Genomic DNA, 15,538 nt, shown 5'->3' with positions numbered 1-15,538 from the left:
CCCACGTGCTGTATCCATAAAGGTATGGCACCCATTTCACTGTCCCAATGTGCCCCCAAGGTGATCATGCATTTAAGTGATCATTTGTGTGAAGCCTAAGTAAAACTTGCCTCCGCTATATATGTAAAAAGATCCTAAAATCGACAGCTTTTAAGGCTCTTCGTATTGTCTGCTCACAAATTTCCTCCAAAAATGTAATGCAGCAACACTCCAAAGCTCGGTGTGGCTCCTGTGTTCTCTATCTGTCTGATAAATGTCAAGTATTAAGATACTGTAAAAAGTCAAAAGTGACCTATGAATTGAATTGTTAATGTGTCCTGAACTCAGTAATCACGAGCAAAAAGCTTTAATCCATCATATTCCATCCATGTACTTATATTTATAATGGCCCACATTGATGAGAAAACTTTATCTATACTCGGTCTAACTCAGTCATTCAATGAGCCTAGAAATCAAAATAATACACTCTACGGTGTCCGTCGTGATGGTAAATACAAAACATTGCTCCAATCTCTGTTTAAAAGTCAATAATGCGATGTTAAGAAGTTAAATAAAAACAAAGTACCATATGAAGGTCGTAAAAAAGTATTCAACAACATTCTCCTGTGTCCTACAGTATGGTTCCTCTGTCTACTTAAGACCAGACTGACTGATTGTTATCCGTCCATATTCCGATGAGAAATAAAACGATCACGCTTAAGTCAATAACAGCGTAAGTATGACCATATCTCCAAACTCTAAAGAGGCGTGTACGTGTTAGTATCCGTAAACCCTCAGTATCCTAAGGTTGTTTTATACGCTTAACGCAGCAACCTAGAAAGCGGACTAACAGAAAACCTAGCCTCCGCCATTTTGGTAGCTAATAGCCTTCCGTCTACGCTTGGCGTTCATTATTCAAAAAGTGAGTGAGGCACTAATGCTTGCCTGTATGGAAGCGTGAATATTATTAGCTCAAAAAAGCTACAAAGTAGTGTGTACACTTTATATCTGAAACCCTCCGGCCCCTTAGATTATAAAAAATAATTGGTACAATAAATCGGAAAATGGACTGTCAAAAACTATTGTCTCTGCAGTTTTAGTAGTTGATCGCTCTCTTTATCTAAAAACAAAACTCGCTCATATTCCTGACCCAATCATAGTGAGAGGACAGCGGACAGCTGAACTTTACCTCGTCCGCCATCTAAGTGATGTATCTAATTTTATCACTGATATAACTAAATTAGGCTATGCAAATCAAACATAAAGTAAGTGAGAACCGAAATGTAAATCCATCATTCACATGTCCAAAATTACTCGTTCAGAAAATAGGTTACCCCACTATATGGAAGAAGCACGTGTAGGGTCCCTATACGGGTGAATATTACATTTAGCATACATGTTTGCAATTTGTAATCCATACAACATATTGTAACAACATAGTAGCAGAAGTCATTATTCCTAAAATGTAGTGCACGTTACCCCCAATAGTATCACACTGTAGTCCTTCTCCCAAAAAGTATAAAATTTCAATTAATCTCCCAAAAAGAATTCCATCTCATGATTGGTATTCAAACCTTCCTCAACCATTCTCAGTCTCAATTTCCAAATATATTCTCTTCTTCTCTGGCGTAGCTCCCTATTGCCTCCCCGGGGGTCTTGTCGTACTTGCTCCAAACCAAAGAACTGAAAATTCTTGGTCTGTCCTTGTGCTGTACATTGTCTCATGTGTAAGGCAATAGGATACCTAGCATCATCCTGTCTTACAGCCCTATAATGTTCACTGATCCTTAATTTCAAAGCTCTGATTGTGCTCCCCACATACATTCGATTGCAATTGCATACAACAGCATAGACCACATATTTGTTATTACATGTAATATTTGATTGAATCCGAAATTTCTCCCCAATGCTGTTGTTAAATGAACAAACTCCAGTTTTAGCCCATCTGCACATACCGTAGTGCCCACATTTGTAGAAACCTCTCATCTTCATTGTTAACCAATTGTTAGGGGAATTAGTACTCAGGTAACTGGGACAAAGTATATTCTTTAGACTTCTACCCCTACGATTTGTAAGGCACGGACGATCGGAAATGTACTTGCTTAAACTTGTATCTGCATGTAACACGTGCCAGTGCTTGTGCATGCATTTAAGTAAATCATTTGACGCCCGTGTGTAGTTTACTATACATCTTATCGTTTCATTTTTAGTTCTTGGAATATACTTAAGAGTGTTCTTCCTATCCATTCTCATAATCTTGTTTTGTGCCTTATTATTTATAGACATTTCATAACCCCGTTGAGCAAATCGTCTGCCCATGTCTTCCGTACATTTCTGGAAGTCCACAACCTTACTACAATTACGTCTCGCACATATTAATTCCCCATAGGGTATTGCGTCAATCTGATGTATGGGGTGTGTACTGGTAGCATCTAGTAGGGAATTGAATGCTGTACTCTTTCGATATAAACGACTGTGGATTTTCTGATCTTCTATAAAGAGTTCTACATCCAAAAATGTAATACGTGTATTACTGTGTTCACAAGTAAACCTAATATTGGCCCAATTCGAATTCAAATAGTCACAAAACTGATTTAACTCCAAGTCTGTTCCTGTCCAAATCATGAAGCAATCATCAATATATCTGCCCCAGTACAGGATATTACTATTCCATGCTGTACCTCCAGGGCCCCAGATTAGTTCTTGCTCCAAGTAACATATAAACAAGTTTGCATAGTAGTGAGAGAGAACCTCGAACCCATCGCTACGCCCTGTTTTTGTTTATACCATTCTGTTTTGAAAAGGAAAAAATTATTATGTAATACCAATTCCGTCATTGCTACTAACATATCTGTGTGTTCCAATAAACTTGCTGATCTCCTGTTCAAGAAATGTTTGAAAGCCATAATACCCAAATCATGTTGAATGCTGGTATATAATGATACGACATCTAGTGTAACCATGGTCATCCCTGGCTCCCAATTAACATCCGTCAAAATACCCAAAATGTGTTTTGTATCTTTAATGAAGGAAGGGAGTTTACGTACAAATGGTTGTAAGAAAATGTCAACAAATTGCGACAATTTCTCAGTTGGGCCCCCTATACCCGATACTATTGGTCTGCCCAGTGGAAAAGATATGTTTTAAGTATCTTGGGCAAAGTATAGAGGCATGGGTACATAGGTCGAACGACCCGTAAATACATATATTCCTCTTCATTGAGTAAACCTCTTACAAACTAACCTTTGAGGGACTTGTTGATAATACTAGTAAGTTCATAGATAGGATTGTGAGTGATTCTTTCATAACAAACTTGGTCCGCTAGTTGTGAATAAATTTCTTTTTCATAATCCAACGTGATCATTATTACAATGTTGCCCCCTTTATCCGCCTCCTTTATTGTAATGTCATCCCATTGTTGCATAATCTTACGGGCCTCTTTTTCTTCATTACTAAGATTCATGTTTCCAAACCTGTGTCTTTTCCTTGCCTTTTTCTCTAACTTCCAAACTAGTTTATAAAACGTATCAATAGAATTCCCACTAATTAAATTAGGCATCCATTTTGATTACATTTTTAGACCACTAGTAGTTGTACTAGTGACAGTGTCTAGATCTGAAAGTACTTGCGGGATAGTGATAGAATCATCATCATAGTCCGTAATGGACATCAAGGTCATTGTATCATGCAAATCCTGAATGGTAAGGGGGCTATGTTCTATGTTAGTCTTCTGCGAATAATCCTCGTGTCGATTTGTCGCATTAGTATCAAAGTGTTTCTTAAGTTTGAGACGTCTGATATATTTAAATAAGACTATCTTTGATTTATAGAATTCTCCCATATCCTTAGGACAAAAACCTAAGCCTTTATTTAGTAATGTGATGGTGCTGCTGGAAAGTGTTTTATTGGATTGATTAATTATAAGTGGCACACAGAAATGGACAATTGTGGCAAATAAGTTATTGTGTGCATACTTTATACTCGCCCACTGGGGAGCACACTCACATAATTTTTCTACTTATGTTATTAATTTTGGACATTATATGAGAATTAATTTCTGTTAATTGCAGCCTTGATGAAGTCAAAGCGAGGATTAGTCGCATGACAACACACGTGTTGGCTGGGCGAAGTTGGATGAAACTGAAGAAAGGATGACACGAGTGCCTTGGACAGTGTTGATTACTACTGGTACACTGTCTACTGGCCACTGATAGTCAGTGGCCTGCAGTTTGTGTGATGAAATAGGACTTGTGTGTTACATGGACACACATTACAGCTTCTACTTTCAGGTGACTTAACATTGCCATACACAGACATTTCAGACAGTGGAAAATAAATCCGTCCCAGTTACACCATTCTGTGTAAGCCCAGTCATAACACTTCCCCCATTACCAAAAAGGAGCAAAATAGCTTGTGTATCAGAAAGGAAGAGGTTACCCAGTCAGACATGTACCTGTTCCTCCAGGGTCCCATAGAGCTGGCTGTACAGGAGCAGAACTACCTGGCAAGGCCCCCAGCTCTGCTGTGCTGAAGGCAGGGGCCCTGTCAACTGCTTTGCCCGGCATCCTGGCTCCCAGAGGTCAGTAACATTACCAAAAACTCAAGGAGGTCTTGTTGGCTGCAAGTTGGTGTTTTTTCACAACACGCCGTACAAGTACACAGCGGAAATGATCGGTTTCAGAGACGGGCACAAATATAGGCTTTTGTGCGTAGCCTTCACACACGTTAGCCTATGGCAGAGCCCGCTGTGGAGGGTACCACCTACTACCTGGTCAACTTCTACCAACGGCCATCGGGTAGCCAGTGCCCTAACCGCATGGTCAGGTAGCCACCATTTTAGGGTGTGTAGCTGGGCGTTTTTCAATTGTTAATGCGTCACCATCAATCGGAATTGTGGCTAGTGGATTTCTGAATGCCAGATATGAACAACACTTTTCTTGGCAAGATTTGACACAATAAAATGTGAATCGTGACTGTGTTTTTGTCATCGATAGTGCCGTGGGGGAAGTACTACCTCCATTGACGGTGTTTTTCGAGGAAAACAAATATGTGCAAATAATACATTTCAAATGTATTATTTGCTCATAATTAAAAAAGTGAAAAATAATATTTTTAAAAGAATATAGAGGTTAATGTGTGTACTTGTATTACCCTATGACATTTCCACTCTTACCAAGAAGTGTGATGTGTGTTGACAGTAAAAGTATTGTGTGATCATTTCATCTGATATTTTTTTTTCATACATACACATATGTGAACCCAGCCATGGATAGGAGGTGACAGCCTCTAGTGTTCTGGCCCCTTTCATACCTTGTCACCATGGAGGAAATGGATGTTATCAAGCAATATTGTCTAAATTGGTAAACTATCCTGGATTTGTGTCAGCAGTTTGAACCTGACCTCATGCCTCACAATATGAATCATACAGCCATAACACCAATAGTGAAACATATAGCAGTACTACATTTTGTTGCCTCTGGCACCTTTCAATACACTCTGGCAGAACCTGGGGGCATGTCCCAGCCAACGTCAGTGGTGTGCTACAGGAAGTCCTTTCTTCCCTGATTAAATTCATCAAACAGCTACATCCAGTTCCCACGTCCACAGGATTTGGCCATCGTGAAGGGATATTTTTATGCTTTGGGCGGACTACCACATTTGGTTGGAGCAATAGATGGCACTCATATTGCCTTGGTGCCACCACATGGATGTGAATAGGTCTACCACAATCAGAACTTCTATTCCATCAATGTGCAAGTTGTCTGCTTACCAGACCTATACATCTCAAGTGTGTGTGCACGCTTCCCTGGGTCAAGACATGATTTATTGTTACTACGGACCAGCAACATACCCATGCAGCCATGCAGATGTCACAATTTGGACCAGAGAGGGCCTGACTTGTTGGTAAGTACAGTATGACTTAATTATCTTTTTCCTGAATCCTTGTTTAGGACGGGGCAGTCGCCTGATATGTGAGTAATATGTTCATGTGTTGCTTCCATGTAGGAGACTCAGCGTATCTTAACCAACCATGGTTATTGGCACCTCTGAGGAATCCAATAACGCCAGGGGAAGTCTTCTTCAATGAAGCCCATGGAAGAACACGGAGGCCAGTGGAGGGGGCTTTCGGGCTCCTGTAGGCCAGGTTTAGGCGCTTGGACAAGACCGGTGGAGCCTTCCTCTACTCACCTGATAAAGTGTGCCAAATCATGGTTGCCTGCTGCATTCTCCATAACATCGCCTGCAGAGGAACATCCCTATAATTGCAGAGGAAATAGACTGTGATGAGGTTCAAGTGAGGATGTTGGAATATCTAATGAAGATGACAGTGGTGAAGAAGAAGGAACTGACATACGTCAAGATGTGAGTGATCACTTCTTTTCCCGAGTTCAAGTTTACCTTTACAAATTGTAACCTCCAAAGTCAGAACAATTTGTGACATAGGGAACATATCAGCCTGCTATGGTAATTTGTTAGGAATGGTCAGTGCAGGAAAATCCAAGGCAAAGATGTTAGTAGATCAGAGTTTCTCTACATTAAGTACTTTAGTCATTGCCAGAGGTTAACTATGCTTGTGTTAGGTATGTGTGTCCTCATAACTTGTCATTAGAGTCCGGCTGAACATGTGAAATCATTAATTTTGCCTTGTTATTCTGTTTCAGGATCTTCCACCATGTCATCTTCATTTGAACATTTCAAAGTTGTGACATTTGCAGTGATATGTTGCTGTTGGAAAGTGCATAGTGAACATTTCTTGATCTGGGACAAACGCCTACTTGGGATGGACAAATCTTGTGGAGAGAACTTGCATTCTGATAGTATGGAAGTTCAGAAGATTGGATCAGACCTGTTTTCTGTGTTACGGTGCCATCAAGGCAATATGTGCCACTTAACTTGCGCAAGCCAAATGTGTATGTCTAGCCCTAGCATACTGTTCTTCTTTCACATTGGTTAAATCTTTATTTTGTGGACAGTGGAGGTAGTTGTTGATGTGTCTCCTCATAGTTGATAGGACTTTTTGTTAGCACACCACTGGATGGTAAATGTGTCATAGCACCAGATACTTCCTCAGTGTCCTGTACTGGTCATGTGGCCTCAAATGTTGTTACTGCCATGATTTAGACTATTGGTGTTATCTGTCTAGGATTCCTATTGTGCGAGCAGGATCTATGGATACAACTGAGGTCATGCATCAGTGACAGTTTGCCTATTTAACTCCATCCCCTCAAATATACCCTTTCAGGTTGTGGAGCGTATTGTCGCGTGGGCTTTCATTATCCTAAATGAGACTACTGGATTTCTAGGCAGCAGGATCGATAACGGTGTGGGGGACTGAGTCTGACCCACGTGTAAGGAACTCTGTCACCCTAAATCCGGTTTTTTGCTCCGGCTAACTAGCAGTGCCTCATTTCTCCCACGGGGAAGAGATGATTGGGCAGCCGAGCGCATGACATCTTTGGAACTTCTCAGGGAAGTCGTGGTCACTCAGATCCAAACCAACTCTCTCATTTACAATATGATCTCATATACAAATGACAAAGACAGTATAAGTTTTATATAATGATTTAATAAAACGACTGTATTTTAGATAATAAGGCGTGAGCCACAATAACCAGAACAATACAACATAGTAGGATTGAAATAGTCACCAGGAGAGTAAAACATAAGAACAAAGCTATCATAGTGCCTAACAGTTTCTACTCTCCCTCTGCTTGTTCTATTTAGAGCACAGCATGTTAAGCTTCTAGCTTGCCTTTCTGAATCACTGGGGAGACATCAGCCCTCATACCTGAGCAAAGGCCTGTGATCTGGTTCAGCATCTGCAACGAGGCAGTCAGCGTCTAGTTGTGGTTCCCTGTTCGGAATCTCCCTCTTGCGTGTATTGGGACAAGGAAGTGATTTTATAACTAACATGTCATCGTGATCAAAAAATGTCCCTACGCAGGAATGCCAAATCTAAACTCCTACCACGTCTATCGGCAATGTACCAGACTGTATCCTTGACTGAAGCACAGAGTGAATATGTTATGGAGAACTCCAGTGCTGAAGTAGGCAAAACAGTGTGATGTGAATAAAAAACAACACCGTAGAACTGGCTATTTGAAAAATAACAGTACGAAGCCTAATAAAAAGCATTTAGAGCAAAGTGCACAGAGGCTCTAAGCTGTCAGCAAATGAATAAAATACATTCAGGGCAAAGTGCACAAAGGCCTAAAGCCTGAAGCTAATGCGCTGAACCCTGAATGGCACAGACAATTAGTGTTAGGCCTGGTTATTGAAACCCAGGTTTTTTTCTTCGGTTGACTTGTTTTCAATATATGTATGTTCCAATTGCATAGTTTGCTTCCTTTGAATACACTGGATAGCACTTAACCTCTTTGTCACTAGAAATGTTCTGTGGTAAATAATTATTCAGAAGACATGACTTCAAATTGGTGGAAGACAGACATGACAAATGAGAGACCACAAAATAATGCAACAATAATCTTGTAGTCTCTGTCCATACATTTATTACCATGAAACAAAACACAGAAATGTCAAACAAAAAAGTGGAAATTAAAGAAATAAGTCTATTGTGATGGATAAAAGTATAGTAGTAGAGCCAAAAACAGTTTAAAGTCCAATGTACAAAATATAACAGTCCTCTGAAAAGGTGAATGTGTCTCAGAAATAGTCCACAGAGTGAATGCTAGACACACACTGGAGGAAATAAGGATTTGCATCTTTTGGAGGTGGTGGCGGTCTTGCTGTCCTCTTCTGGTGGTCCAGGTGGCCGTCCCCTCTGGGTTGGGGGAAACTGGTGCAGGGACTTGGGTGGAAGAAGCAGGCCCCTCATGTGGCAGGGCATGCCAGTCTGTGGCTGGCAGTGGTGTTTGCTGCCAGATGTAGAGGGTACACAGGCAGAATCGGGTGGAATAGGAAAAGCCCTGCTCATGTGGTGGTATATGTTGAACAGCACCCCAGTCAGGGAGCTCATATTTTCATTATGATTATGTTTTTCCAAAATGAGCTTTCTCTGCACCTCCTTGATTTCCCTGAGCTTAGAAACTACCTGGCCCATCACGTCTTGGGACTGTTTGACTGATCCCAAGACTTTATCACTGGTGGCATGGGTGACTAAGACCCCAGTGGCCTCATCTGGCTGACCCACAGATTCCCTCCCACAAACCCCACCCCCACTACCCTGTGCCCTAGAAGCGTTGTGCCCCATCCCACTGGTTCCTGGCAGAACTGGAGGCAGTGTTTTTGTGTTCTCATCTGCAGCCAGGACTGGGGGGGCACACGATTGGTGTGATGTTCCTTTGGATACAGAAAGTGAAGGGATCCATTGGCTGAAGTGTTGATACAGCTGGGGTGGGATCTTTGTGTGTGGGCCGAACGCGAACCACTGGAGCTACCTGGCCAGACTGACCAGATGGACCAGGTTGCTCCTGATCATCTGGACTTGCAGGAGTGGTGTCCTCACTGCAGGCTTGCTCCTGGTCTGGAGTGAAGGTGTCTTGGGGGGCAGTCGCTGTTCCTCTGGTCCGGGGTGTTGGGCTTGAGAAGGATGCAGAGAATATGTAATTTATATCTAGTAAGTGCATTTTATGTGTCTTTGTCTACAAATGGGGCAACCTAAAAAAGTAAAATCAGACTGATAGACTGATTAGGCCTTGATGTGATTTTCATTGTTTTACACATGCAGGCTGATTTACACAGTTGCCAACTCCAGTGATGATCTTGTAGAAATGTCCTTGAAAGTGAAAGTGTTATTTCAGCATTGTACATTCCATGTGGTAGACTTTCAACACAACACAGTGGTGTATAGATTACAGTACTGGACCATTCCAAGCCCTAGCAGGCTAAAGGACATTTGAAGCAATGTCTGTCAGCTTCAAAATGTAACTGTCTTTGCTCATCATATGGACAGTACAGTGTAAATTGTGTGAGAATACTAGTTTTACACAGCATGCCACATCACAATGTAGGAACTCTTAGATGCGGAGGACTATGAAATATGTGAGCATTTCAATCACTTCAGTTTAGCTATGAGAAGGTATCAACATGCATGAGATACACAACAACTGACAGTTTAAACCACATCCTGACATAGTTACTGTGAATTTCAACATTTGTTGAGATGTGTGCACATATGGAAGTTAAGGAAGATGGAGCAACATTGCACAGCACTATAGCTTTGCAGCTACAAAAACAGAATATCATGGTAGTTGTAGCCATATTGTCAACATAGACAATACTTGTTTGGAAAGAGTTCGACATATCTGTTTCAATGACTGTAGAGGAGATGAACACATATTTACAACATATACACACATGTGGGTATGATGTGAATAGGTGAGATTACCACTTACATACTCTATACCTTCTTGTGCAAATGGATGGATGTTTGGGAGAACAACAACAAACATTGATTGGAAGCAAGGAACTACACAAATGCAAGGGATGATCCATGATGAACAATTCACAATATGACTTCACATGTTGCACATTGTTACAAAAGAGAGGTACAACCATGATGCTAGTATTTGGTATGACACAGGATATTTTAGGGAGTCAGATTTAATTTAAACAGTTTTGATAAGGGTGTTTAAACTGTTTTGATAAGGATGTTGAAGCATTCTAAACATCTTACTCAATGACAGTACTCCATTTTTGATTGTGTAGGTATTGTTAAGTGCAACTTACCAGGTTCCACTCCACAAGAGATTCCAGTCAAGCCTTCAGGATATAGGATCTGCAAGACCTTCTCCTCCCAGGGAAATAGTTATAAAAAGGGGCTGGGAGGGAAATAGTTGTAAAGGGGGTGCTGGGAGAACCACCACCAGTCCTTTGGGCATCCAGGTGACGCTTGGAGCCAGGGAACAGACCTCCCCCGGAGGTCATTCCACCTCTCCCTAATCTCCTCCTGTGTGAGCAGATTGTTAGCGACAGCATTTCTGTCCACTATTCTGGATAACATTTGTATTTTCTGTGAAATGGTAGTATTTTGTACTTGTGCTCCAAACAATTGTGGCTCTACTCTAATAATCCACCATGACTATTAGCTCTCACTCTGTACAACGGGGATTTCTCTTCCCTGCCATAGTGGGTTTTAATAACCAAAATAAATATTGTAGTACTCAACTAAATCAGTGTAATGAAATTAAGTACAATTGTACAAAAAACAGCACAGAGGGAGAGGAAAAGAAAACAAACAAAAAACCTGTCTCCTGGCTGGCAATATCGGGTGTCTAAATGGTCTGCTGCAGTGTAATGGCAAAGGATCATAGTCTGGAATGAAGTGTGTGTTTTAGAGTGTGTTTTTAGGTGTTCTAAATTGTCCAGCATACAACAGGGTTAGCCAATTTGCATTCAACCAATGGCCACAGCCATGGTACTATACTGCACGGATCCCGCAACGGACACCCGCCGTCATGGGCCTGCCACTGAAACACCCCCAGCGCAACTTTGCACCAATGCGTCAACAGAGGGCCTACTCTTTGGTATTGGAGTCTGCCGCCTCGGCAGTGGGCTACATCTGGCACGATGGTGTACACTCCATTGTGGTGGTCTTTTGCTTAGCCGCAATACATCTAAATATGGCCAGCGGTAGACCACTGCCTTCACGGTCTTTTTGGGTCCAACGCGGCTTGATGGTAATTCTGCCAAGATCTAAATCAGGCCCTAGGCTTACTATTACTAGTGAGAATGAAAAATATTCTATGCGTGTGGAAATGATTTCTAAATCTATCCAACCTCACTTGGTAGGCATGGGTCTTTTTCGCAAGAAGTGCATACAATCTATTGCTTAACATTAACTTTAAGGCCCAGTTTCTACATAAACTATGGAACAAATTGGAATTATACATTAAAAAAGAAAAGCCACCATAATCACCAATCACGCCAATTCACTGATACAGAGCAATCCTAAATCTTTCATCTTTAACATATCTTTTTCCTACTCCCTGTTTCTCTCACAAGGAAACACTGTTCTAGGGAACTCTCGAAAAGGTACAATACAGTGCTCACTCGCCCTTTGTTTGGCTCATACGCCGATCCCTTTTATAAGCTCTCAGTTTGGCTCATACCCTCTATCTTCCATACCCCTCCCTTTTCCCCTCTACCACCTCCTCCCTAATCTCCTTCTTTATTGTTGCAATCGACAATGCTTCGAACATGACTATAGCATCATTTCGATATAATAAATGTTTGTTTAAGAATATCAAGATATTTTGTACAAGATACCCAGGTTGTATGCACTATGTGTGTTTTTTCATCCCTGGAAAAAGCAAATAAAACTGTTTTGAAATAAAATACCATACCATAACAGTATTAATATCTTGAGGGGAGGGGTGTATATGTTTTAACGTTTTGAAGAATGCATATTACGCTTACTGTTTAAAAAACAAATGTTAAGTGCAAAGGTTTACTGAATCCACTCTCTCTGCCCTATTCACAGGCAATATTTTCAATTCACCAAGATTGTTTTAATCATTGTCTTTTGTTGAGATAAATGCTGTTTTCTTAAAATAGGATTATGCAGTGTTTCAAATGTATGATGGCTTTCTGTACTGCATAACATATTTTCTCTTGTTACACAGGTTTGTCATTTGACACAACTGAGTTAGTTTTAAGAAAAGAAAAAACAGGAGTAATACTGCTTGATCAGTTTGGGGCAGAAGTTGATGAAAACAGCCATGACCCTAATTCAGGTATTTTTAAAGGCCTACAGTACTATTATGTTGCAAGACTTGGATGGCAAGCTCCATGCATCCTTCACAGCACATTGCAGATATTTGTTAGTGCTCTTATATAGCTCAAACAACGCCTAGTGGGTGGCTGAGTGCTTCACAGATGAACTTGCAAGTTGCAAGGTAACAATCAGGCAAACAGACAGTGTATCAAATGGTAATAGTTATTGTCTGTAAAAGGGGTTGTAGGCAGTGAATAAAAAAAGAAGAGAAGAAAATATAACGAGAACATAAAATAATGGTGGCAGGATCATTCCCATGTGGAGATCCTTTTGAAATAGTAAACATGGACATTGGTGGAATTTGAAGTGAGTGGCCATTACTCTTTAATTTAATCTAGGGTAAATTGTTCATTTTATCATGTGGTAGCCCCATGGTTGGGAATTTAATTTGTTCTGTAAAGCAGTATCATCTGTGATGCATCGCCACAAAATGTGGGTATACCAGTAAACCTACTACTTGTGTCCAGCTATGGAAGTAGCATTCTGGGTTTGGGAAGAGGTTGTCCCTTTGTAACAAACCTCAATGCAGTACAATGCAGTGCTGCTCTTGATTGTAGTCACTGGATAAATTGAAACATATGCTGTGATTTTGTGCCATTGAATATTGTCCCCGCAATGTAACCGAGTAGTAAGAACGTTGCGTTCACTGATCTGTGGCAGTAATCAACGAGTCCAATTTCAACTATGGCCTACATTCATTTTTACCACTTACAGCATAAGCTAATAAAGGGTGATGGCTCTACATCACTTAACCTTCTAATGATGTCAGATCCAGGCTACAGTTTGTGTAGAACACACAGCATTGAAGACTGGTGGAATTCAGGAAATCTGAAGTATATCAAATGGTTTTCTTTTTCTAAGGCACCATTGAAAGCAAATGTTAAGCTTTGTCAATTTAAGATCTGTTACACACTTTAGTAAGTCCCAACACCATTTCTAATGCCCCCACCATGCACAGTTTTCTCATTAATAATTTCACTGTATATTTTGTAATGACATTAGCAGTGATATCATAGATGTTATGAGTGATGTAATATGTGGGGTAATTAGCAGTGCATGGTGAGTGCACAAGTTATAGTTACCTTACGACATGAGTTATAGTTACCAGATCTTTTCACCTAGCTAAAATGTTACTTTAACATTTGTGTTTTTTCAGTGAATTTCTGGGTTTGTTTAACTTAAAGTAATATTTTGTTACCATAAGTAAAGTCAAACCCCAACCCTTTGCATATGCGTGGCAGGGAGTTGGACACAAGGCCTGGCCTGTGGTCAGGCCCTGCAACCAACCCCCTGCATGCAGCCAACCACATGGTATGCATGACCAGAGGGCAGTGAGGGGTTGGCCTGCAGCCAGGCCCTGTGGCGCACCCACCTAAAGGCAGCAAGCCCCATGTTGCATGACAGATGGCCACAGGGCCTGCAGCCAAATCTCTACAGGCAGCTAACCCCACGATGCGTACAGCCTTAAGCTGTGCAGAGTGGAGCTTGCCCACAGGCCCTGTACTGCTGGCCAACCCCCTGCAACATCCCCTCCTCCTGCAGGCAGGCAGCCCCATGCTGTGCGAGGCGACGGGTTGGTCACAGGGATGAGAGCCCTGAGTCCTAAGATGGCTGCTGCCACATCGTTGTTGATGATGTGGTGGCTGCCAGTCAGATCTGTCCAAGAGATATGTCGGATCCATGGATCCTCTGTGGTGTGAGATATACAATTGTTTTTAGCATTAATTGCTCAAAAACTGCTGAACGGACTTACACCAAATCACAAAAAGAACTCTTTCTGGACTAAGATCTAGCTTTCCTCCAAATTTGCTGCAAATCAGTTCAGCAGTTTTGGCTGTATCTATGTCTAAAGTTCGTAGAAAAATGAATGGGTAAAACATGTTTTAGGACCCCCTTTTTTCTCTGTCACTGGTTGACAGATTCCTCCCACCTCCCTCCGATACTTTCCAATTAAGATCTGAAGTTACAAATGTTTTTCCTGGAAAGTTTCATGAAAATTCACCAAACGGCGTCAAAGATATAAGCAAACCAAAAAATGCTTTTCCTATGGAAACACGACCCAAACTAGAACTACCTAACTTGTTTTAACACAAAAATGGATATAAGACCTTAGTCCATGCTCTGCTGACCGGGTTTTTTAAATTTGCTAAACCCGCTGTTATCAACACTAATATTTGTCAGAAGCCTTGAGATTTTAGTGAACAGATCCTACAGGCCAGCACTCCTGTCTGAAAAGTGTTACAGCTCCAGTGCAGTTCAACATCTGTTGCTTTAATTGGTAGATCAGTATCTTGGCTGCACCCCGATAAAGACATATCGAAGGGCAGGTTAAGGTTGTGACATTTATTTATAAATAATTGCTGTTAGAGAGAAACACAAAAACAATTAAAGAGTATGTTATTTTGGTAGTTCACAGAATTTTGAAAGCATGTGGTACTATTACATTTTTTTTTTAAAAGTGCCCCCACGTCATGTTTATTAAAGCTAGGTGGGTTGCAAAGGTTTGTTGTTATAACAATTGGGCTGTGGTTATAAAAGGTTTGGGAAGCACCTGGCTATTCCTTTATCCTGGTACTTGCACATCTCTGGAGGCACCCAGTTAGTTAAAAAATAAGTTCTTCCTCTGAGGTGGCCAAGCAGCTTAATGATAACAAAGCTTGCTGCTCTGAGATGTGCAGGTGGTCTGATGTTAAAGCTTGCTCTGAGATGCCCTTTCAGCTTAAAGACATAGGAGCCTGCACTGGTGTGTGGAATCTCTCTACAGAGAAGCCTGGCAGGCTTAAATCAGATGTTTCTTTCAGAGGTAACTATACTGCCCATGCC

General features: G+C 41.1%; 1 protein-coding gene across 2 annotated transcripts in view; it reads left to right on the top strand.

Moving 5' to 3' along the window:
- Window positions 1–15,538, top strand: part of LOC138298754 (zinc finger protein 34-like) — a 298,592-nt gene that overhangs the window by 128,547 nt on the left and 154,507 nt on the right. For both annotated transcript variants that reach the window (XM_069236900.1, XM_069236899.1), the window contains exon 4: window positions 12,564–12,674. In XM_069236900.1, coding sequence (XP_069093001.1) covers window positions 12,564–12,674 — 111 coding nt within the window. The remainder of the gene's footprint in view (window positions 1–12,563; window positions 12,675–15,538) is intronic.

This window comes from Pleurodeles waltl, chromosome 1_2 (genome assembly GCF_031143425.1).
Source record: "Pleurodeles waltl isolate 20211129_DDA chromosome 1_2, aPleWal1.hap1.20221129, whole genome shotgun sequence".
Classification (NCBI taxonomy): Eukaryota; Metazoa; Chordata; class Amphibia; order Caudata; family Salamandridae; genus Pleurodeles; species Pleurodeles waltl.
This window is presented reverse-complemented; position numbering and strand designations above follow the sequence as displayed.